Raw genomic sequence first — 24,477 nt, forward strand, 5'->3', positions numbered from 1 at the left:
TCAGTGCCTAAGAGCTCCAGCTTCCTCTAGAGAACACAAAGAGTCTGACATACCGGAGATGATTATGCAAAAGAAGTCGCAGACCTGTTAACCAGTCTTGTCTCCAAGCGCAGAGCTCACGACCAAGCGCCCGCGCGCGCGCACGGAAACAATAAATATACAGAGAGAGGCTGCGCGTTAACACGACTCTTTATGGTGTGTGAGCTTGTAGGCTACCAAGGCAGCGGTGTGCCATTTCAATTGTCAAGTGCCATAATAGGAGATGACCAGGACAGTGCACGTAATGCGGAGAGAGCACAGGCTGCAACATCACCCAATCACAGGCACTCACATCTGACCCGACTGTGTCTGGGTTGAGCCATGCACACCAAACACCTCCTTACATCATATAAGTACATGGTCTGTTACCTTACATTGAGACATAAACGGAAATGGCATCGCAAACAGGTCAGGGGGAAATGAAGCGTCTTACCTTCGACAGCCATCGTGCTACTCCTCAGATTTGGGCATCACTCGCGAAAGGGAGCAGGCGAAATGTAAAAACTCAACGCGCTCTCATTGTACCTTGTTTGGCGTGTTATCATCACTTTGCTGCGGGCAAGCCGGAGCGCACAGCTGCTGCCGAGCCTCAAAGGATGCTGGGAAGTGTAGGCTCAGCGCTTTCTGGAACATGAAGGAAGGCAGAAGGCGAGGTTCATCAGTTTTGCAGAAAAGGCAGTTTGAGAGCGCCCCGTAGCCTGCAGAGGAAAGTAATGAATGACAGTAAATATGCAACAAACAGAGAAGACAGAAATGTAAAGGGAAGCAGGGCAAAGTCGCCTAAAGTATAGAACAAATTCAAGGTAAAGTAAGAAACAACTACTGGGAGGACATGTTTAATAAACAGTTTTTTGCTCTTTTTTCAGTGTGAACCAGGAGCTCACAGCTAATTAGCTTAGCTTTGCACGACACACTTGAGCAGAGAGAAACAGCTTTCCCAGCTCAGTTCTAAGGTAGCAAAATGTACCAACCAACATCTCTTATACCAACTCTTTTGCATGATATATGTAATTAAAGTATACCATTTGAAAGTAGTGGTCTTAAAGGGACTATGGAAGTGTTTAGTACTACACTAGCAGTACGTACTGATTTGGCCTAAATGTAGTATGCAGTATGTAAACAAAAGCAAAATGTGCAGTTTGCCAAAAATACCCGGATGTCAATCTGATTTGAAAAAAATCTCCAGAATGCATCGGACCAGTCTGCCTCGCCTACTGTATCCCACAATGCAAAGTGCTGGAACGTCACAACACCAGTGAAAAGAGCGGACAGCGGCAGCACTCCAGCAGAAGGGGGCGCTATAGCTAAAGAAGCGGCGGTTGGACTTTGGTGGGCTATTGTTCACTTCCGCTTTCCAAAACTGGCGCCTGTCGTTGCATACTGCAAAATAAATTAGAACAGCTCTGTGCTACAGCCGGACGCAGTATGCAGTATGTAATATCTGATTTCAAACACAGCATATGTCTTGGCCAGGAGCGGTGTTACAAATGCCCGAACGGTCTAGGAGGAAAATGAGGAGAAGCACAGTCCTGTTGGCAGTTTCATCATGGGAAACTTTTATTTATCTTCCTCCAGTCAACAAACGCATCAACCCAAAATGTCTGACTTATATACACCCTCTCATTGGCTGGATCATACCATTCACCCAATTACCGACCTAAATCAAAATACCTCTAAAAATATACCCCTATATATTGACACACCTCAGTTCCTTAAATAAATACTATATAAATATATACACACTTACAATTCATTATTTGTGAGTCGGAAAATATATTCTGCACAATTACCCTATGCTACAATTGAATCATTAATCAATGTGCATCGATACTCATCTGTTTGCAGCGGACGACAAGGTGGACAGCCCCGCATCCCGCTGCGAACCACCCGACTCTGTCAACATATTATCATAAACAATTAATCAAATAAACATTTTAAATGCTCACAATCCGTGTGCTCATTCCTTTGCCGTGTACTCACTTTAATATCTACACGTACATAATGACTGTACCTCAGTTAAACATTGTGTATATCTTTACCGCGTTCTCGTATAATTTGCTACACAGTATGGTAACGGCGCACCGTCGTTACAAGCGGTTACTTCCTGGAGTCGTTGCGTCACCATACGGCTGCAAAAGGGCAACCAGCAGAGACTCCATCAAATAGACACAAGAGTGGTTTCAATATTGGCATCAAACTTTTGTCAGGAAAGCAAGTTGGTATATTTTCCAAAATGTCAAACTATTCCTTTAAAATACACACAGCAACCAATAAAGTGCACAAAGGAAGCGTATTATAATGACAGACTGACAGAAGACGAACAGCCAAAACTGGCCCCCCAACTAGCCCACATTGAGTGTATGAACCGTATATTGTACCAGTAGTATTGGGTAGTATCAATAATGTATGTGTGTAATGAGTTGTGATCTATTATTTATCCGATAACTTTCATTTATACAGGCTGGCAGGCTGAAGATATGTGCCCTTTTGCAGCAACTCACTGTTTCCCTTTAATTAAAAGTACAGCCGGTCAGACACAATAATAGTAACCAGACTGTGAGCAACGCCCGGGCGCAGCGTAAGCAGTTCTAAGAAGGTAGAGAGCAGTTCATGATCGCCTCCTTGAAGTTAGAGAGAGGTACAAGTGTTTGGAGTTTTATTTGACATTGCAGACTATTCCATGAGATCGCTGCACTAAAAAGCCAAGGCAGTATTTCCTAACTCAGTTCTGGCTCGGGGGTTCTGGAGCATCAACCAATCACTGGAGCGTGTTTATTACGGGCTGCAGTGCCAGAGCAGCAGAGATGAGATAGAGGATGGCAATTTACCAATAAGGACGTTGTAAATAAATACCAATGGTGATAACGTCGCTCCAATAGGGAAGTCCAAGCATCCTACATAATGCAATGGTGAGTGTTATGATCTCGTGTAATAAACGTGACGAAAAAATGATAGATGGAGTCTAATGCACCGAGAGTAGAGGATGCAGCTTAGATATGGTTTCTCTGTAATCTAGAAACGAGTGGAAAACTGCTTCAGCAATCTTCTTGATGTACATATGAGAGAAAACTCTAAAAGGTTGTCATAGTTAATTTTCAAGAATTTTTATGTGATATTAAAGCAGCCAGTTTCTCTTCAAGATAGATGCGAAGACACATGTTTTCTACAACCGAAAAACAGAAAAATGGCCCAGATTTAGTTTTATTAAGATGAATTAGTCATTAAAAACTGATAATATTTTGCAGAAATTTAATTTTTAGCTTTAAACTGAAAGAACAGAGGTCGCAACACAGAATAAAAGGGTGTCAGTCAGACAGAGTAGAGATAATCTCATAAATGATGGCAAATAAGACAGGACCCAAAATTGACCCCTGTGGCACACCCTTTGTTACCAGACAGGAATTCGGATCCAGGCATTCCATGACACAATTATGTGTTAGAAAAAACAGGAAACAAAATAATACACCGACATTGGATAACCTTTTTCAAGCAAAGAAAGTGCAGTGTTTCCTGTTGTAAAAACCTGTAATCACATAATTGAAATGCAAGACAACTAAGGAATGAAAAGATGGTAAATTCCTTCTCCTCCTTTATGCAATGACACGAGCCAATGACCAGACGTGACGGACTGTGCATGACAAAACACAGAAGTCAAAGCTATGGTACTGATTGTGTGCTGCAATGATTCATGCAGACAGGTAAAGAAAGGAAGGACCTTAACCGTAGACCTCCTAAAATCTAGAGCGGGTAAGGCCTTCAGAACAGCATCTCTGTGCGGCTGCTATGTCCCTTTAAAAAGCCACCGACAGAGCAGCGCTGAACATAAATCACTGTGACTTAATGGTACATGAACATCAATATTAATGTGTGACATTTTTTTAAATGAAATTGAATGCATTTCATAATCTTGCCGGGGTAAGGAATAAGAGTTAGCAAGAAGGTCTACTATCAGGATCAATCCGACAGCAGCATTTCTTCCTAAAAGCTATGGTCCTGTGTGTGGGTCTGGCTTGCAGACAGAAATTCTCTCCCTATAAAAGAGCTTCCCAGTCAGGAGTATAAGAGGGGTCCATGTTTGCTTCAGAGCTTTCACACAGGTAGATGTTTATTTGCTATGGCAAAGACGGCCTTGGAAATGTCTTAAAGCCAAATCTATGCACAGATCATAGCACAGATCATTCAGTTTGTTCAAGATACTGGACAAAGATCAGTAATAACCCGGTCAAATACTCCAGGGAAATGAATAATTTCTACTGGACAGAATCAAATTTATGAGGGTGTTTTTTTAATGTTTTGCCAAAAAGAATCAGTGGTTAGCTGAAACAAGCTGAGCTACTTACACATCATTTACTTAGGGTTAGATAAATCAGTAAGCTAACTTAAGTTCAAGTCACCCATAATTATTATTATTAAATAAAGTCATAAAGAACATTTAAGTGAGGGAGCTTAATAGCACAAGGATGAGCTAAAGGGAGTCTATTAGACTCAGAATCTGGGTTTATTGCCACGTAGGTTTACACATACAAGGGATTTGTTTTGGTGATTTTGGCGCAGAACAATTAACACAGAACTAGAATGAAAATAAGTAAAAGACTTAAATAGAATAAGATGAAAAAATAGGCAATAAGTTAGTAAGTATAATACAAAATATGTACAACAGGTGTAAATAAAAACCCTATATATTGGTAAGTGCTAAAAGCTTACAGTATAAAGTTAAAGTTAACAATAGCAGCAGACAATATAAGAGTCCAGTGTGCGTTAATGTAACTGCAATACAGTTGTAGTGTCATTTGCTTCATTTAAAACTATGACGCCACCTTTAGTGGCAATGGCCACAGTTTATTTCCAGGTAGGCCTTTAATTTACGGTCACTTAAAATTACTTAAAATGCAATCCGTTCGTTTGGCTTTAAACTTGTGTTTTAGGAGCTTAGACGATGAGCTGTTTTCTGTAGAAGCACTCACATTTAGCTTACACTGACATGTAATAATGCTAGTTCGGTTAATTTAGTTTTAGTAGTCGATTTCTCTTTTGCCTTTCAGTTACCTGGCTGCTGGGTTCTTCTTCCTGGTCCGACAAACATGGTGGTGAGGGTGGAGCCTGTCATTATGCAGAGGGCCAAGCTATGGACTGTACCAAGAGCTCGGACAGCTGCAGGGGATCCAGGGTCTCTTTTTTGTTGAGTTTTCATGAATATTGAGCCTGTCTTCCTTTGTGTGTTTAATGGTTTGACCAGCCAGTATATATGTTTCCCCCATGTCGTAGTCTGTAAGGTCTGTTAGTTGAGTTAACATCTCCTTTTGTTAATCTCACTTTTCAGTCGTTATGTTTCTTTGACCCCTTTTAATGGCTCCAGAACTCTCTTAATTTATTTGCTTTCAGTTATTTGTTTTGGTTTTTTTCAGGAAGAGAAACCTAACTTTTAAAGTTCAGACCAGTGTTCCTTTGTTATTAGTCTGCTCTCCTGCCACATCTTTTCATATTAAAGCTAGCAAGGGCAGCAGTAACAGAGCGTCTCATTTTCCAGGATTTAATGCAGCATACATCTTTCTAATTCCCCTTTTTGTGTTAGCTGAACCCAAGCATTAAGTATGAGAGCAAAGTAGAGGCATATTTAAGGTGAGTTGGAGATGAATTACCCACAGGTGTCACTGTTTGGTAGGCTGCTAGCTAGCTGGTGGTGTTTTGATAGCCTAGCAAGCTAGCAAGCTGTTATTAGCTAAATGTAGTAGTTTGAAATAGACACATCTTATGAATTTCACCAAAACACTTGTTTTTTCATTATAATTCTTCCTTTCTTTCTTTTTTATATCTCTCCTGTCTGTGTTTTGGAGTCTGTGTGTGCGCAGGCGTGAAAGTGCAGCTACGTGCGTGCACGATGTGCGGAGGTAGGTAACCATTAAGCGAGACTCCGCTGGTTAATGTGTATAAAAGTTGTTATTTGTGATTTGGACACGTCCTGTGTCAGTGCTGCAGAGATTTGAGTTAGCTGATTTAAGTTTTTAATGAGTTTCGAAGATAAAAAAGCTAATGCTAGCGCACTTAGTTAGCTTAACTGCTAGGCAGCACGCTCTGTCATCCCTCGTTAATGGTGCGCGTTTGTTTTTTTGTTGCAGACTCACGACACACACAGCTCATGACTGACTGTATTTCCGTCCGTATATATTATATATATACTTATATTCAAGTGTTAATTGTTGAGTTTTACCGTGTAAAGTTGGCAGCTGTGTTTTATAAATGGTTATATTGATAGTTGCATTTTATACATTTTATGTTAAACTGTGTTTTAATCTTGTTAAGAAGAGATTACAAATTTTTTGGCTTTAAATTGTAGTATTTGCTGTCTGAATGCCTGATTTAATCATTTATTTTTTAAAAAAAAAAAATTTCCAAGCTGTATTTGTTTTATTTAGTTTTCTGTTTTAAAGGACCAGTGCATTTTATTTATATATAATTGTGGCTATTGTTAAATATTGTTTATTTTATTGCTAAGTTTTGATTCATTTTGTAAATTGAAGTTAATAAGACGGAAAACAAGCCAATTTCAACATGGCCGGAGGGGAGAGTCACGACACACACAGCTCATGACTGACTGTATTTCTGTCTGTTACACAGCTGAAAGGAAAGAGAACCAGAACCCACATACCGTCTCCTGAACCATCATTCACTACCAAAACAAAACGCACATACGGGGTACATTAACAGGCGTCTCACTCCTCACTGGGTTATAACCAAGGCAAAAACTATGTTGGCCCGCTGGCGGTGCTGTGATAGCCTAGCAAGCTATCAAGCACTTATCATTTTAACAAGCTACTCACTCGTCACTGAGTTAAAGACAAGGTGAAATCAATGCTAGTTGCTGCTCTGTCTGTGTCCACGGGGCAGAATGCGAAGCTGTAAGTCTTCCAACAACTTGAGATTCCTCACATGCAAACGTCAGGTTTGTGCGTGTTAATTCTTTCTGCGCTTCACTGGTGCGAGCAATAACACAAAGGCTTGTTTTTAGAATCTCTGAGTCTAAATGTGCGTGCCATAACTATCAAGTCTTTAAACTGACAGTTACAGTAAAGACTTGTTAATCCTCTTTGGCATGCTAACAGATGGAATTCAACTCGTCACCACTACTCCCTAGAAAGGACAAATACTGTGTTTTATACAGCATTTTATGACTTATTAAATGTGTTAAATGAACGAGCAACTCAGTCTGTAAGTTGGAAGTGAACAAAAATATGAAACAACTTATCTCGCATGATGTCATTGCATGAAAGAGAAGCTGAACAAAAGGAAGGAATGAGGAAAGAAGCTAGTTGCCAACACCATCTTTAAAGAAAGACATGCAGCACAGGTATCGCATGTAGAGAAGAATTATAAATGTGCGTAAGGTATTTGCGCGTGGTGTTTTCATTCCCAGCTAAGTATCAGCTAACACAGGTGTGGCTGACGGTGTGAACCTTTCAGTAGTTTCTCTGTCTGGTTCCTTGTTCTTTTTTGCTCCAAGCTCTGTTCAGCCTGTCCGTGGAGTTTCTCTGACTTACCGCCCCGTAAGTTGAATGAGTACATACACTAAGAATGTGTGTGTGGTTGAACTTCCTGCTTGTCATAATGAGCCTTTGAAGGGGGAAATCGGGAAGAGTCATAAGTTCAAGCACTTTACACCCAACAAAACAAGGGGTGGAAAGGGAATGAGGAACACTTTTACAAATAAGTGGCAACAGTTAAAGAAGCTTGCCCTCTGCCCTTTGCTGCATGACACCCCTCACTCTCTTGCTGCTGTCTCTATTCAACTGTCCCATTAATAATGCCCAAAAGATAATTTTTTAAATTAATTAATTAATTTGACAGCTTATGTATGTTTGCAGTGACTTCCTGTAGTGTCTGCTGAAGCTTGTAATATGACGGCAAGACTTCCTGAACCTGAAAAAATGTCTATAATTATAGTTTCCCTGTTCCTTCAGTCTTGCTATGCTAATCTTGTCTCCTTTCTCCACCTCCATACTGACATAATAGTAGAATCAATCTTTTTATTTCTTTCTTCCACATGACAATGAGGTTAGTAAGCCTGTTTCCCTTAATGTTACACATTTCCTTTAACCAGTATAGACTTCCAGTTAATGCCTCTAAGAGACATCAGAAGTGTTTCCTTGTCTGAAGCAGGCAGACTGAGGGTGCTCTAACTGCACGTGTCCACAGTGAGTATTATAAAACACATTGAGAACTTGAGCAGGTTTGAGATGCAAAAGATGATTTTTTAATTTCACTTCTTATTCCTTACATATTTTAAAGAACTACAAGAGCATGGGATAAAAAAGGTTTGATTCAATGTTTGTATCATAAACAATAATACACTTTATTTGGTCCATCAATTAAGTAGTTTAAAATCTTTCCTCAGGAAGTAACAGAGGGTTCTATAGTTCTCCCAACTTATACACACACTTGAGCTTAGAACAAAGAACAATTTACCAAAGAAATAGGTTTTCAACAAATTGCATTAAAGGTCAGGAAAATGTTCAGTTTGTGACGTGAAAATGTTAAAAATTTAGAAAATACAGAAAAGAACTTTAAAACAACAACAATTCTCTGATTCTTGTACAATTGCTGAGGCTAAAACTCTCCTCTCCTCCTCAGGCCAAGGCTGGGTGTTTGGAGTGATGATTAACGGAGGGCTGATAAACGACGGCCCAGTGAGCTCCGAGGGAGGTGATGCGTCCGCTGAAGCGCCCGCTGATGAAGCGCAGCTCGGCCTCTCTGTTGTCGGGATACATGTTGAAGGATTGCCCTGAAGGTTGGCCCGCTCGCAATGTGCGGCCCCTGTTAGTGGTGAACACCACCGACTGTATGTAGGTGGCATACTTCCCAGAGATCTGGATGATGGCTTCATCCTCATACAACTCTATCTCCTGGGGAATTCCGGATTCGATACCAACAACAGAAGACCAGATGTTGCCGTACCTGAACTGAAAGCTGAGGAAGAGAAGCCAACAGTAAGTATTAACGTAGTTTAAATTATAACACGTCTGTTTGATAAAAACTGTTGGTGCATTGTGAAGCTAAAGGAGAAAGAAATGGCGGCATACTTACTGTCTTACTTACTGACTCTTAGTTTAAATAAACAACAAACTTTGAGTTGGGTGATTTTAGATTTTTCTAATTATTTATAAATAGAAATAATATATAAATAAAATTTTTATGAATAAAAACATCACTGGTTAAGTCAAAGCCTTTTAATATGCTCTATTGTTGTCCAAAACAAATCACACCAGTGAGTCAGACTGTTGCACTGGATCCCTGTGATCATGGGTAGTGTAGTTTATTTTGAGTCAATGCCACAAACTGTAGCTACTGCTCAAGTGAAAGCATACCATCTGCACTTGCAAGTAGTCCAGCATTTCCTCCTTTCAGTAACCTTTACCAGGAAAGAAACAAAATACTCCCAGCTATTTTCTCACACTTGTTTTTCATAATTTAAGATTTTGTGAAACATTTGTGACACATTTCTAACGCTCTTTGTGTTTGGTAGTAAACATGCTTTTGGGATTGCCATTGAACATTCAAAGACATGTCTCAAATCATTTTGGTTCTTTTTATCGTATCAAATTAAGACCATGATCAACTTCTTTGCAGCATCCCAGAAATGTTATTAAACATTTTCCTCATGTGCTTTAAACTATCTGCATCGCATTTCCCACAAAACAGTATTTGCAGTCGAGTTGTCTATAAGTGGAATTTCTATGAGGAATGATCTATACAGTTGCAAGAAAAAGTATGTGAACCCTTTGGAATTACCTGGATTTCTGCATAAATTGGTCATAAAATGTGTTCTGATCTTCATCTAAGTCACAACAATAGACAAACACAGTCTGCTTAAACTTACACCACACAAACAATTATATGTTTTCATGTTTTTATTGAACACACCATGTAAACATTCACAGTGCAGGGTGGAAAAAGTATGTGAACCCCTAGACTAATGACTTTTTCCACCCTGCACTGTGGCATGACCTCAAGAGAGCGATTCACACCAGACATCCCAAGAATATTGCTGAACTGAAACAGGTTTGTAAAGAGGAATGTTCTCAAATTCCTCCTGACCATTGTGCAGGTCTGATATGCAACTATAGGAAACGTTTGGTTGAGGTTATTGCTGCCAAAGGAGGGTCAACCAGTTATTAAATCCAAGGGTTCACATACTTTTTCTTGCAACTGTAAGTATAATGTAAAACCAGATTGAATATGTTTGATATGTACCCATAGATATAGTTGTTTTTGAGCTCCCACACTCTGACAGCGGTGATTCTGCCCTCTCCACTCAGATTGTACGAGGTGCCACTTCCTGAACCCACGGCCGGAGAGAAGGAGTAATACTGAGGCTGCACTGCAAACGCAAGAGAGGCAAACATGATCACGCTGAGACACTTAAAGGAAACTTTTCTTCTGATACAGAAATACATAAACAATATTTACTTTAACAACAATTAATTATTTTGTATGGTGTTCACTTGAGTGACGATTCATTTTCCAACACACGTAAGCCTTGAACACACATTCGACTCATAAATCGTACTTACCATCAGCCAGGACGCAGGCTGAGAGCAGAGCGACAAGGACGACGTAATGCATTCTGTGAAACAAATGATAACAGGAAACAATTATTATTTTTCCCAGCAATAATTTAGTGAGTTATTCCTGCAGGCAGAATGGATCATGGAGAGATAAAGAGGATGCATGCTTACTTGTTTTTTTTAATGTGTTACACGATGACCAAGAGACACCTGTGGACCAAAGAAAGTGTTTTTAATGTGACATAATTATTATTATCATCGCTGCAGTAGTAGTAGTTGGAGTGTTTATTACTATATTAATGTAGCAACAGTTATATTAATTAAATTCTCATCTTCATCTTTAATTGATTAAAATATAATATTACTTTCCATATATGTTACAGGTAATATCAAAATAAACACATTTACTCACAGATCAAGTTTCAAAGTGTGCAGTGATGCTCTCCGGGCTTCTCTCTCGCTGCGTGCAGCCTCTCCTCTCTCCAGCTCTGTTGGACCTTAAGCAGCTGCAGGTGTCTTTATAGCACCACTTTGCATTCCTGAGTGTTTCCTGCTTGCATTTACCTGGATGATGTGGGTTCAGGAAATAATGTAAAAAGTACTGTTGTACTTTCCTGTTTGGTCAGAGAATGTGCTTCATGAAATGTAATACTTGTGACACTATCAGTAAATCACACTGAGACGACAACAGGTGTAAAGAATGTCCTTAAAAAACACCTTGAGTAATTTCAAAGAAGGAAACTGAGGATTATTTTTATATACAATGAAAGTAGAGTTACAGATTTATGAGACATGAGAAAAACTTTTGGTACAAATGAAGCTCTCAGCACGATATTACCTGCACATAGCTGAAAGTTAAATGCTCTGAAACATGTTAAGATGAACAACACAGCAGTTCTGTAATACTGTGGTTAAAAAACAATCTGCGGGGAAAATGTTATATATATTATATATATTGTTGTATATTTCACTTCTTAGCCGTTACATATTTTAAAGAACTACAAGAGCATGGGATAAAAAAGGTTTGGTTCAAAGTTTATATCATTAACAATAAAATGTTGGAGATGGCTCAACATGCCATCTACAGTTTTAAATCAGCCCTGGACCTTGCCAGCCGATGGTGACATAGAGACGACCATTTGGGACAAAATGACATCATGACATTTATTTGAAAAAAAAAAAAAAATGTTGACGCCTGTCAATCACAAGGTGGGCGGACCTGTGGATGCAGTTACAAAAGAGGTTTTCAACAAATTGCATCAAAGGTTAGAAAAATGTTCTGTCTGTGAGGTCAAAATGGTTACAGATTTTGAAAATACACAAAACATTTTTAAACAACAATAATTCTCAGATTCTCGTACAATTTCTGAGGCTAAAGCCCTCCTCTCCTCCTCACGCTAAACCTGCCCAGTTGGAGGGCTGATTAACGACGGCCCAGTGAGCTCCGATGGAGGTGATGCCTCCGCTGTAGCGTCCGCTGATGAAGCGCAGCTCGGCCTTGCTGTTGTCGGGATACATGTTGAAGGATCTGCCTGAAGGTTGGCCCACTTGCAGCGTGCGGCCCCTGTTAGTAGTGAACACCACCGACTGCACGTAGTGCGCATACTTCCCAGAGATCTGGACGATGGCTTCATCCTCATACAACTCTATCTCCTGGGGAATTCCGGATTTGATACCAGCAACAGAAGACCAGAGTGCGTCGTACTTGAACTGGAAGCTGTGGAAGGAAGGGAAGTCATGTTATTATATAGACATCATCTCTAAATGTAGGCAAAAATACGTCAAACCAGTGAGTCGGACTGTTGCATTGGATCACTGTGATCATGGGTACTGTAGTTTATTTTTAGTCAATGCCACATGAATCCGACTTCTACTGTGAAAACATACAAGCCCATATTAAGCTGTAACTAAAGATAGTCCACATAGATAGAGATAGATGCACTTCATTGATCCCAAACTGGAAAATTGGGCTGTTACAGGAGCAAGCCCCCGGCTGAGCTCCGCTGTGTTGGACTTTTCCCTGGTGAATGAGAGGGTCGCCTCTCTGCGACTGCAAGTTGCGGAGAGGAAGGCTCGGATTGTTGTTTGTGCCTATGCACCGAACAGCAGTTCGGAGTACGCGGCCTTCTTGGAGTCACTGGGTGGGGTCCTGGAAGGGATCCCATCTGGGGACTCCATAGTTTTACTGGGGGACTTTAACGCTCATGTGGGCAATGATGGAGAAACCTGAAGGGGGGTTATTGGGAGGAACGGCCTCCCCGATCTGAACTCGAGTGGTGTCTTGTTATTGGACTTCTGTGCTCGTCAGGGATTGGCCATAACAAACACCATGTTCGAACATAGGGTTGCTCATAAGTGTACCTGGTACCAGAGCACCCTAGGCCGTAGATCAATGATCGACTTTGTGGTTGTTTCATCAGATCTGCGGCCGCATGTTTTGGACACTAGGGTGTCTGGCCTGGGAACGCCTCGGAATCCCCCAGGAGGAACTGGAAAATGTTGCTGGGAAAAGGGACGCTTGGGTCACCTTGCTGAGTAGGCTGCCACCGCGACCCGGCTCCGGATAAGTGGAAGATGATGGATGGATGGATGGACACAGTGTGTGTCCTTTAATACTTTTTATTGTATCAAATAAAGACCAGGCTCTTTCCCCAGCCTCAAATAGAGAATTATTTTGTATGGCGTTCACTTGAGTGACAATTGATTTTCCAACACACGTAAGCCTTGAACACACATTTGACTCATAAATTGGTGCCACTTCCTGAACCCACGGCCGGGGAGAAGGAGTAATACTGAGGCTGCACTACAAACACAAGAGAGGTAAACATGAGTCAGCATGATCACGTTGACACACTTAAAGGAAACTGTATCTTACTTTTAATAACAATTAATTATTTTGTATGGTTTTCCAACACACGTAAGCCTTTAACACGCCTTTGAGTATCAGCAGGTGTCTTTATAGCACCACCAGGCATTCCTGAGCACATTTTTGAGTGTTCCCCACAAGTAGATTTACCTGCTGGATGACTTCGGTAAATTCTGTCTACATTGAGAATGTATGTAATCAAGAGGGGCGACACCATCAGTCAGTCATACTTATGTAACAGCAAAACTTGACAGCAAAAAACAAAGGCAGCCTTGGTAAGTATACCTCATGGCTTATTCTTTGAACTTTTGAAAACCCCAAATGTGTCCTACAAGCGTGTAAAATGCATTGCCTACATCTTAAACCATTGGGAAATTGACAGGAAGGGTAGAAGTGACACTGGTGTGAGCTTTCATCCTGGGTTGGGTAGAGGGTGGGTTTTTTGAGCAGTGGGGTGACCTGAGCTTGCTTAAATGCAGTGGGGAACACACCTGTTGACAGTGAAGGGCTGATAATGTTTGACAGCAGGATTAAGTGTAGGGGAAAAGGTCTGCATGTATCCAAAGTGAAAATAATGATTATTATAAAACACATTGAGAACTTGAGCAGGTTTGATGTTCAAAAGATGCTTTTTTAATTTCACTTCTTATTCCTTACATATTTTAAAGATCTACAAGAGCATGGGAAAAAAAAGGTTTGATTCAAAGTTTGTATCATAAACAATAATACACTTTATTTGGTCCATCAATTAAGTAGTTTAAAATCTTTCCTCAGGAAGTAACAGAGGGTTCTGTAGTTCTCCCAACTTATACACACACTTGAGCTTAGAACAAAGAACAATTTAACAAAGAAAGAGGTTTTCAACAAATTGCATTAAAGGTCAGGAAAATGTTCAGTTTGTGACGTGAAAATGTTAAAAATTCAGAAAATACAGAAAAGAACTTTAAAACAACAACAATTCTCTGATTCTCGTACAATTGCTGAGGCTAAAACTCTCCTCTCCTCCTCAGGCCAAGGCTGGGTGTTTGGAGTGATGATTAACGGAGGGCTGATAAACGGCGGCCCAGTGAGCTCCGAGGGAGGTGATGCGTCCGCTGAAGCGCCCGCTGATGAAGCGCAGCTCGGCCTCTGTGTTGTTGGGATACATGTTGAAGGATCTGCCTGAAGGTTGGCCCGCTCGCAATGTGCGGCCCCTGTTAGTGGTGAACACCACCGACTGCACCTCGTGGCCATACTTCCCAGAGATCTGGATGATGGCTTCATCCTCATACAACTCTATCTCCTGGGGAATGCCTGATTGGATACCAACAACAGCAGACCAGATGTTGCCGTACCTGAACTGAAAGCTGAGGAAGAGAAGCCAACAGTAAGTATTAACGTAGTTTAAATTATAACACGTCTGTTTGATAAAAACTGTTGGTGCATTGTGAAGCGAGAGAAAGAAATGGCGGCATACTTACTGTCTTACTTACTGACTCTTAGTTTAAATAAACAACAAACTTTGAGTTGGGTGATTTTAGATTTTTCTAATTATTTATAAATAAAAATAATATATAAATAACATTTTTATGAATAAAAACATCACTGGTTAAGTCAAAGCCTTTTAATACGCTCTATTGTTGTCCAAAACATATTAAAATCACACCAGTGAGTCAGACTGTTGCACTAGATCCCTGTGATCATGGGTAGTGTAGTTTATTTTGAGTCAATGCCACAAACTGTAGCTACTGCTCAAGTGAAAGCATACCATCCGCACCTGCAAGTAGTCCAGCATTTCCTCCTTTCAGTAACCTTTACCAGGAAAGAAACAAAATACTCCCAGCTATTTTCTCACACTTGTTTTTCATAATTTAAGATTTTGTGAAACATTTGTGACACATTTCTAACGCTCTTTGTGTTTGGTAGGAAACATGCTTTTGGGATTGCCATTGAACTTTCAAAGACATGTCTCAAATCATTTTGGTACTTTTTATCGTATCAAATTAAGACCATGATCAACTTCTTTGCAGCATCCCAGAAATGTTATTAAACATTTTCCTCATGTGCTTTAAACTATCTGCATCGCATTTCCCACAAAACAGTATTTGCAGTCGAGTTGTCTATAGTAAAGTATAATGTAAAACCAGATTGAATATGTTTGATATTTACCCATAGATATAGTTGTTGTTGGCCTCCCACACTCTGACAGCGGTGATTCTGCCCTCTCCACTCAGATTGTACGAGGTGCCACTTCCTGAACCCACGGCCGGAGAGAAGGAGTAATACTGAGGCTGCACTGCAAACGCAAGAGAGGCAAACATGATCACGCTGAGACACTTAAAGGAAACTTTTTTTCTGATACAGAAATACATAAACAATATTTACTTTAACAACAATGAATTATTTTGTATGGTGTTCACTTGAGTGACAATTGATTTTCCAACACACGTAAGCCTTGAACACACATTCGACTCATAAATCGTACTTACCATCAGCCAGGACGCAGGCTGAGAGCAGAGCGACAAGGACGACGTAATGCATTCTGTGAAACAAATGATAACAGGAAACAATTATTTTTTTTCCCAGCAATAATTTAGTGAGTTATTCCTGCAGGCAGAATGGATCATGGAGAGATAAAGAGGATGCATGCTTACCTTGCTTTTTTTAATGTGTTACACAATGACCAAGAGACACCTGTGGACCAAAGCAAGTGTTTTTAATGTGACATAATTATTATTATCATCGCTGCAGTAGTAGTAGTTGGAGTGTTTATTACTATATTAATGTAGCAACAGTTATATTAATTAAATTCTCATCTTCATCTTTAATTGATTAAAATATAATATTACTTTCCGTATATGTTACAGGTAATATCAAAATAAACACATTTACTCACAGATCAAGTTTCAAAGTGTGCAGTGATGCTCTCCGGGCTTCTCTCTCGCTGCGTGCAGCTTCTCCTCTCTCCAGCTCTGTTGGACCTTAAGCAGCCGCAGGTGTCTTTATAGCACCACTTTGCATTCCTGAGTGTTTCCTGCTTGCATTTACCTGGATGATGTGGGTTCAGGAAATAATGTAAAAAGTACTGTTGTACTTTCCTGTTTGGTCAGAGAATGTGCTTCATGAAATGTAATACTTGTGACACTATCAGTAAATCACACTGAGACGACAACAGGTGTAAAGAATGTCCTTAAAAAACACCTTGAGTAATTTCAAAGAAGGAAACTGAGGATTATTTTTATATACAATGAAAGTAGAGTTACAGATTTATGAGACATGAGAAAAACTTTTGGTACAAATGAAGCTCTCAGCACGATATTACCTGCACATAGCTGAAAGTTAAATGCTCTGAAACATGTTAAGATGAACAACAGAGCAGTTCTGTAATACTGTGGTTAAAAAACAATCGGCGGGGAAAATGTTATATATGTTATATATATTTTTGTATATTTCACTTCTTAGCCGTTACATATTTTAAAGAACTACAAGAGCATGGGATAAAAAAGGTTTGGTTCAAAGTTTATATCATTAACAATAAAATGTTGGAGATGGCTCAACATGCCATCTACTGCCAGCCGATGGTGACATAGAGACGACCATTTGGATCATGAAATTTATTTGAAAAAAAAAAAAAGGATGGATGGAAGGAAGGATGTTGACGCCTGTCAATCACAAGGTGGGCGGACCTGTGGATGCAGTTACAAAGAGGTTTTCAACAAATTGCATCAAAGGTTAGAAAAATGTTCTGTCTGTGAGGTCAAAATGGTTACAGATTTTGAAAATACAGAAAACATTTTTAAACAACAATAATTCTCAGATTCTCGTACAATTTCTGAGGCTGAAGCCCTCCTCTCCTCCTCACGCCAAACCTGCCCAGTTGGAGGGCTGATTAACGACGGCCCAGTGATCTCCGATGGAGGTGATGCCTCCGCTGATACATGTTGAAGGATCTGCCTGAAGGTTGGCCCACTTGCAGCGTGCGGCCCCTGTTAGTAGTGAACATCACCGACTGCATGTAGTGCGCATACTTCCCAGAGATCTGGACGATGGCTTCATCCTCATACAACTCTATCTCCTGGGGAATTCCGGATTTGATACCAACAACAGAAGACCAGAGTGCGCCGTACTTGAACTGGAAGCTGTGGAAGGAAGGGAAGTCATGTTATTAAAAACTGCAGGTGCATTGTTAAAACAGGAGAAAGAAAGAAGGGTCTAATTGTGTAAAATGAAACATTCATTTAAATATAGACATAATCTCTAAATGTAGGCATAAATACATCAAACCAGTGAGTCGGACTGTTGGGGTTCATGGGTACTGTAGTTTATTTCTGGTGGCTGGGCTTTTGTCCATGGGGCCCGGCCGGGCTCAGCCTGAACGAGCAACATGGAGCCGCCGCCTTGTGGGCGTCTTGTTATTGGACTTCAGTGCTCGTCAGGGATTGGCCATAACAAACACCATGTTCGAACATAGGGTTGCTCATAAGTGTACCTGGTACCAGAGCACCCTAGGCCGTAGATCAATGATCAACTTTGTGGTCATTTCATCAGATCTGCGGCCGCATGTTTTGGACACTAGGGTGAAGAAAGGAGCAGAGCTGTCAACTGATCACCACCTGGTGGTGAGTTGGATCAGATTGCGGGGGAGGCTGCGGGACAGACCTGGTAAACCTAAACGTGTAGTGAGAGTGAACTGGGAACGTCTGGCGGAGGCCCCTGCCCACGCGGTCTTCCACTCCCACCTCCGGAAGAATTTCTCTTGCATCCTGGGGGAGGTTGGGGACATGGAATCCGAATGGGCCGTGTTCAAAGCCTCCATTGTGGAAGCGGCTACAAGGAGTTGTGGCCAGAAGGCTGTCGGTGCCTGTCGTGGCGGCAACCTGAGAACCCGTTGGTTGTTTTTAGCAGGAGTGGAGAACTGCTGACCCGGACTGAGGATATTGTTGAGCGGTAGAAGGAACACTTTGAGGAACTCCTGAACCCAGCCAAAACGTCCTCTGATGAGGAGGCAGAGTCTGAAGTTCCAGGGGAAGCCTTATCTATATCCGAGGCAGAGGTCGCTGAGGTAGTCAAGAAGCTCCTCAGTGGCAAGGCGCCAGGTGTAGATGAGATTCGCCCTGAGATGGTAAAGGCTCTGGACATTGTTGGGCTGTCGTGGCTGGCACACCTCTTCAATGTCGCGTGGAGGTCTGGGACAGTACCTGTGGAATGGGACACCGGGGTGGTGGTTCCCATTTTTAAAAAGGGGGACCGGAGGGTGTGTCCCAACTATCGGGGTATAACACTACTCAGCCTCCCGGGTAAAGTTTATTCCAGGGTGCTTGAAAGGAGGCTCCGGCCGATTGTCGAACCTCGGATACAGGAGGAACAATGCGGATTCCGACCTGGCCGTGGAACAGTGAACCAACTCTTTACCCTGGCAGGGCTGCATAGGGGGGCATGGGAGTTTGCTCATCCAGTCTACATGTGCTTTGTGGACTTGGAAAAGGCTTATGATCGTGTCCCCTGGGTGGTCCTGTGGGGGGTACTGCAGGAGTATGGGGTACCGGGGCCGTTGATACAAGCCATCCGGTCGCTGTATAACCAAAGTGAGAGCTGTGTCCGCATCCTCGGCACAAAGTCAAACACGTTCCCAGTACGTGTTGGCCTCAGCCAGGGCTGTCCCTTGTCACCGATGCTGTTTGTGATTTTTTATGGACAGGATCTCAAGGTGCAGCTGGGGGGAGGAGGGTTTCCAGTTTGGGGACCTCAAGATTTCATCTCTGCTTTTTGCAGATGATGTTATCCTGTTGGCTTCATCAACCTGGGACCTCCAGCAGGCATTGGGGCGGTTTGCAGCCGAGTGTGACAAGGTTGGGATGAGAGTCAGCACCTCCAAGTGTGAGGCCATGGTTCTCTGCCGGAAACCGGTGGATTTTTTGAATGTGTTACATAATGACCAAGAGACACCTGTGGACGAAAGAAATTGAGTTTTTAATGTGACATTATTATTTTTGTTATTATTGCAGTAGCAGGAGAAGGAATATTTATTACTATATGAATGAAGCAAATAAAATGTTTAATATTAATCATAATAATTATTCTGATTATTCTTAGCAGTAGTAGTAGTAGTTTTAGTATTATTATATTTATTATTATTATACGTATTATTATTATTATTATCATTATTATAAGGCCTATCTATTAATATTTGTTAACTGTAAAAAAAAAGAAAGAAAAAAAAGTGTATCATTGACAACGATATATATTTATCTGACATTTTCAAAAATATAATATGAATGCTTTCCATATATTGCAGGTAAGAATTTAACAAGACTAGATGGCTGACCGCATCGGGTCAATGTGCGCTTTTATGGGCAATGTGTTACAAAGACTGTCCTTATGAGGCCGATGACAATTTGTTTGAACACAGGTGCACGCTGCAAACGTAGGTCAGGACAGCAGATGAGCAGTCATGCTTACTCCCGAACAAAGTATCCAGAGCCGTATAGACAGAGAGTCGCGTCAGTGGAGGTCCAACATGCTCCATGATCCACCATTGCGATGTCGCAACTCTCTCTCTCTACACCTGTGAAAGTACCGTCCCTCACTCACTCACTCAGTCACATACAGACCCATGTGCAGGGCTGACTCCGGCAGTCAGCCAACAAAACAATAAATGATCTACTTAATCACACAATCAAAATAAGGAGAAATACTCACAGATCAAGTGTTAAAGTGTGCAGTGAAGCTCCCCGGGCTCCAGCTGTCTCCAGCTCTGTTTGACCTTGAGTATCAGCAGGTGTCTTTATAGAACCACCAGGCATTCCTGAGCACATTTTTGAGTGTTCCCCGCAAGTAGATTTACCTGCTGGATGACTTCGGTAAATTCTGTCTACATTGAGAATGTATGTAATCAAGAGGGGCGACACCATCAGTCAGTCATACTTATGTAACAGCAAAACTTGACAGGAAAAAAACAAAGGCAGCCTTGGTAAGTATACCTCATGGCTTATTCTTTGAACTTTTGAAAACCCCAAATGTGTCCTACAAGCGTGTAAAATGCATTGCCTACATCTTAAACCATTGGGAAATTGACAGGAAGGGTAGAAGTGACACTGGTGTGAGCTTTCATCCTGGGTTGGGTAGAGGGTGGGTTTTTTGAGCAGTGGGGTGACCTGAGCTTGCTTAAATGCAGTGGGGAACACACCTGTTGACAGTGAAGGGCTGATAATGTTTGACAGCAGGATTAAGTGTAGGGGAAAAGGTCTGCATGTATCCAAAGTGAAAATAATGATTATTATAAAACACATTGAGAACTTGAGCAGGTTTGATGTTCAAAAGATGCTTTTTTTATTTCACTTCTTATTCCTTACATATTTTAAAGATCTACAAGAGCATGGGAAAAAAAAGGTTTGATTCAAAGTTTGTATCATAAACAATAATACACTTTATTTGGTCCATCAATTAAGTAGTTTAAAATCTTTCCTCAGGAAGTAACAGAGGGTTCTGTAGTTCACCCAATTCATACACACATTGGAGCTTAGAACAAAGAACAATTTAACAAAGAAAGAGGTTTTCAACAAATTGCATTAAAGGTCAGGAAAATGTTCAGTTTGTGACGTGAAAATGTTAAAAATTTAGAAAATACAGAAAAGAACTTTAAAACAACAACAATTCTCTGATTCTCGTACAATTGCTGAGGCTAAAACTCTCCTCTCCTCCTCAGGCCAAGGCTGGGTGTTTGGAGTGATGATTAACGGAGGGCTGATAAACGGCGGCCCAGTGAGCTCCGATGGAGGTGATGCCTCCGTGGTAGCGTCCGCTGATGAAGCGCAGCTCGGCCTCTGTGTTGTTGGGATACATGTTGAAGGATTGCCCTGAAGGTTGGCCCGCTTGCAGCGTGCGGCCCCTATTAGTGGTGAACACCACCGACTGCACGTAGTGCGCATACTTCCCAGAGATCTGGATGATTGCTTCATCCTCATACAACTCTATCTCCTGGGGAATGCCTGATTGGATACCAACAACAGCAGACCAGATGTTGCCGTACCTGAACTGAAAGCTGAGGAAGAGAAGCCAACAGTAAGTATTAACGTAGTTTAAATTATAAAACGTTTGTTTGATAAAAACTGTTGGTGCATTGTGAAGCGAGAGAAAGAAATGGCGGCATACTTACTGTCTTACTTACTGACTCTTAGTTTAAATAAACAACAAACTTTGAGTTGGGTGATTTTAGATTTTTCTAATTATTTATAAATAAAAATAATATATAAATAACATTTTTATGAATAAAAACATCACTGGTTAAGTCAAAGCTCTTTAATACGCTCTATTGTTGTCCAAAACATATTAAAATCACACCAGTGAGTCAGACTGTTGCACTGGATCACTGTGATCATGGGTACTGTAGTTTATTTTGAGTCATACCACAAACTGTAGCTACTGCTAAAGTGAAAGCATACCATCCACACCTGCAAGTAGTCCAGCATTTCCTCCTTTCAGTAACCTTTACCAGGAAAGAAACAAAATACTCCCAGCTATTTTCTCACACTTGTTTTTCATAATTTAAGATAAACATTTGTGACACATTTCTAACGCTCTTTGTGTTTGGTAGGAAACATGCTTTTGGGATAACACATTGAACATTCAAAGACATGTCTCAAATCATTTTGGTACTTTTTATCGTATCAAATTGAGACCATGATCAACAGCAAGTTGTAGAAAACCTGTCTGACTAGAGTCCACTCTAGCCAGATTATACATCTTGGGTCACAGTAAACAAAGGGCTAACCAAAAGGGCTATGCTTATTGAGATCGAGCAACAAAGGGCAATACACAACCAAGATGAAAGAAGCTACGGTGTCATTCTCAGAGGGGGGTGTCTGGGGGACCAAACTAACAAGAGGGTTCAAGCTAGCTTCTCGAGGCTCATACAGTGGCCTTAGGGGTGAACAACTCACAGCCTGATGGCTAAACAAATGTATAGAAGGAATTTAATCACAGGGGTTCCTTTGGAAACATCAAAACCTTGATTAACACTGATGTGATAGCAGGAAAGAAAAAAGAATACACTCTGATGTTGTTCAGCTCTGAAATTACAATTTGTTGAGACAATTTAACTAAAAGTAGAAAGGTGGAACGAATTGTGAAGAAAACCATAATTATTTAAGATGTTAACAAATACAGAATTAAAGCCATAAATTCTGTTTCCACAGCAGCATGCCAGAAATGTTATTTAACATTTTCCTCATGTGCTTTAAACTATCTGCATCGCATTTCCCTCAAAACAGTATTTGCAGTCGAGTTGTCTATAAGTGGAATTTCTATGAGAAATGATAAACAAGTATAATGTAAAACCAGATTGAATATGTTTGATATTTACCCATAGATATAGTTGTTGTTGGCCTCCCACACTCTGACGGCGGTGATTCTGCCCTCTCCACTCAGACTGTACGAGGTGCCACTTCCTGAACCCACGGCTGGAGAGAAGGAGTAATACTGAGGCTGCACTGCAAACACAAGAGAGGCAAACATGATCACGCTGAGACACTTAAAGGAAACTTTTCTTCTGATACAGAAATACATAAACAATATTTACTTTAACAACAATGAATTATTTTGTATGGTGTTCACTTGAGTGACAATTGATTTTCCAACACACGTAAGCCTTTAACACACATTCGACTCATAAATCGTACTTACCATCAGCCAGGACGCAGGCTGAGAGCAGAGCGACAAGGACGACGTAATGCATTCTGTGAAACAAATGATAACAGGAAACAATTATTTTTTTTCCCAGCAATAATTTAGTGAGTTATTCCTGCAGGCAGAATGGATCATGGAGAGATAAAGAGGATGCATGCTTACCTTGCTTTTTTTAATGTGTTACACAATGACCAAGAGACACCTGTGGACCAAAGCAAGTGTTTTTAATGTGACATAATTATTATTATCATCACTGCAGTAGTAGTAGTTGGAGTGTTCATTACTATATTAATGTAGCAACAGTTATATTAATTAAATTCTCATCTTCATCTTTAATTGATTAAAATATAATATTACTTTCCATATATGTTACAGGTAACATCAAAATAAACACATTTACTCACAGATCAAGTTTCAAAGTGTGCAGTGATGCTCTCCGGGCTTCTCTCTCGCTGCGTGCAGCCTCTCCTCTCTCCAGCTCTGTTTGACTGTAAGCAGCCGCAGGTGTCTTTATAGCACCACTTTGCATTCCTGAGCACATTCCTGAGTGTTTCCTGCTTGCATTTACCTGGATGATGTGGGTTCAGTAAATACTGTAAAAAGTACTTTCCTGTTTGGTCAGAGAATGTGCCTAATGAAATGTAATACTTGCAACACTATCAGTTAATCACACTGAGACGACAACAGGTTTAAAGAATGTCCTTAAAAAACACCTTGAGTAATTTCAAAGAAGGAAACTGGGGATTATTTTTATATACAATGAAAGTAGAGTTACAGAATTATGAGACATGAGAAAAACTTTTGGTACAAATGAAGCTCTCAGCACGATATTACCTGCACATAGCTGAAAGTTTAAATGCTCTGAAACATGTTCAGATGAACAACACAGCAGTTCTGTAATACTGTGCTTAAAAAACAATCTGCGGGGAAAATGTTATATATGTTATATATATTTTTGTATATTTCACTTCTTAGCCCTTACATATTTTAAAGAACTACAAGAGCATGGAATAAAAAAGTTTTGGTTCAAAGTTTATATCATAAACAATAAAATGGTGCATTTGTTTGTTAATGCTCAAACATACATGAACATCAACAGGACAGGAGTAAGGTCGGCTGATGTTTGAATATTAAAAAAGAAAGTAAATAATGCCCTCTGGCACTTTATTTGGTCCATCACTAATTTTTCTCAGGAAGTAACACAGGGTTGAATAGTTCTCCCAACTCACACATGACATAGAGCTTAGAACAAAGAACGATAATTAAAAGAGTAACTGCACACTTAAACATGTTTTTTGAGCTGTAATCTAAATCACATCGCTGTGCTGTGATGAAATGCATCAGTGCGTG

General features: G+C 40.6%; 4 protein-coding genes across 4 annotated transcripts in view; all 4 read right to left on the minus strand.

The window, feature by feature from the left end:
• samd12 (sterile alpha motif domain containing 12) overlaps nucleotides 1-558 on the minus strand; it is a 129,562-nt gene extending 129,004 nt beyond the window's left edge. Inside the window, exon 1 of the mRNA XM_069681655.1 lies at nucleotides 473-558. Coding sequence (XP_069537756.1) covers nucleotides 473-485 — 13 coding nt within the window. The 5' untranslated portion in view covers nucleotides 486-558. The remainder of the gene's footprint in view (nucleotides 1-472) is intronic.
• Nucleotides 559-8,279: 7,721 nt separating this feature from the next.
• On the minus strand, nucleotides 8,280-11,085 carry LOC138609244 (zymogen granule membrane protein 16-like). Its single transcript, XM_069681877.1, has 5 exons — nucleotides 11,011-11,085; nucleotides 10,770-10,808; nucleotides 10,605-10,657; nucleotides 10,285-10,411; nucleotides 8,280-9,000 (listed from the first exon to the last, which is right to left on the minus strand). The coding sequence occupies exons 3-5, from the start codon at nucleotides 10,654-10,656 to the stop codon at nucleotides 8,661-8,663; spliced, it is 519 nt and encodes a 172-aa protein (XP_069537978.1). The 5' UTR covers nucleotide 10,657; nucleotides 10,770-10,808; nucleotides 11,011-11,085; the 3' UTR covers nucleotides 8,280-8,660.
• Nucleotides 11,086-14,106: 3,021 nt separating this feature from the next.
• Nucleotides 14,107-16,410, minus strand: LOC138609235 (zymogen granule membrane protein 16-like). Its single transcript, XM_069681869.1, has 5 exons — nucleotides 16,340-16,410; nucleotides 16,098-16,137; nucleotides 15,933-15,985; nucleotides 15,613-15,739; nucleotides 14,107-14,810 (listed from the first exon to the last, which is right to left on the minus strand). The coding sequence occupies exons 3-5, from the start codon at nucleotides 15,982-15,984 to the stop codon at nucleotides 14,471-14,473; spliced, it is 519 nt and encodes a 172-aa protein (XP_069537970.1). The 5' UTR covers nucleotide 15,985; nucleotides 16,098-16,137; nucleotides 16,340-16,410; the 3' UTR covers nucleotides 14,107-14,470.
• A 4,338-nt stretch (nucleotides 16,411-20,748) lies between these two features.
• LOC138608992 (zymogen granule membrane protein 16-like) lies at nucleotides 20,749-23,612 on the minus strand. The gene is made up of 5 exons (XM_069681595.1): nucleotides 23,532-23,612; nucleotides 23,290-23,329; nucleotides 23,125-23,177; nucleotides 22,805-22,931; nucleotides 20,749-21,484 (listed from the first exon to the last, which is right to left on the minus strand). The coding sequence occupies exons 3-5, from the start codon at nucleotides 23,174-23,176 to the stop codon at nucleotides 21,145-21,147; spliced, it is 519 nt and encodes a 172-aa protein (XP_069537696.1). The 5' UTR covers nucleotide 23,177; nucleotides 23,290-23,329; nucleotides 23,532-23,612; the 3' UTR covers nucleotides 20,749-21,144.
• Between the last annotated feature and the right edge of the window lie 865 nt (nucleotides 23,613-24,477).

The sequence above is a fragment of the Semicossyphus pulcher genome, unplaced genomic scaffold (assembly GCF_022749685.1).
Source record: "Semicossyphus pulcher isolate SPU_LCO1_2020_fin unplaced genomic scaffold, fSemPul1.0.p SCAF_5, whole genome shotgun sequence".
In the NCBI taxonomy this organism is placed as follows: Eukaryota; Metazoa; Chordata; class Actinopteri; order Labriformes; family Labridae; genus Semicossyphus; species Semicossyphus pulcher.

Excerpts from the sequence above, each read along its gene's own strand:
- LOC138608992 (XM_069681595.1), bottom strand. The coding sequence starts at position 23,176 with ATGCATTACGTCGTCCTTGTCGCTCTGCTCTCAGCCTGCGTCCTGGCT. Across the intron at positions 22,932-23,124 it reads AGCCTGCGTCCTGGCTGATG|TGCAGCCTCAGTATTACTCC; the intron begins GTAAGTACGATT and ends TTGTGTTTGCAG. Across the intron at positions 21,485-22,804 it reads AACAACAACTATATCTATGG|CTTTCAGTTCAGGTACGGCA; the intron begins GTAAATATCAAA and ends TCTCTTCCTCAG.
- LOC138609244 (XM_069681877.1), bottom strand. The coding sequence starts at position 10,656 with ATGCATTACGTCGTCCTTGTCGCTCTGCTCTCAGCCTGCGTCCTGGCT. Across the intron at positions 10,412-10,604 it reads AGCCTGCGTCCTGGCTGATG|TGCAGCCTCAGTATTACTCC; the intron begins GTAAGTACGATT and ends TTGCGTTTGCAG. Across the intron at positions 9,001-10,284 it reads AAAAACAACTATATCTATGG|CTTTCAGTTCAGGTACGGCA; the intron begins GTACATATCAAA and ends TCTCTTCCTCAG.
- LOC138609235 (XM_069681869.1), bottom strand. The coding sequence starts at position 15,984 with ATGCATTACGTCGTCCTTGTCGCTCTGCTCTCAGCCTGCGTCCTGGCT. Across the intron at positions 15,740-15,932 it reads AGCCTGCGTCCTGGCTGATG|TGCAGCCTCAGTATTACTCC; the intron begins GTAAGTACGATT and ends TTGCGTTTGCAG. Across the intron at positions 14,811-15,612 it reads AACAACAACTATATCTATGG|CTTTCAGTTCAGGTACGGCA; the intron begins GTAAATATCAAA and ends TCTCTTCCTCAG.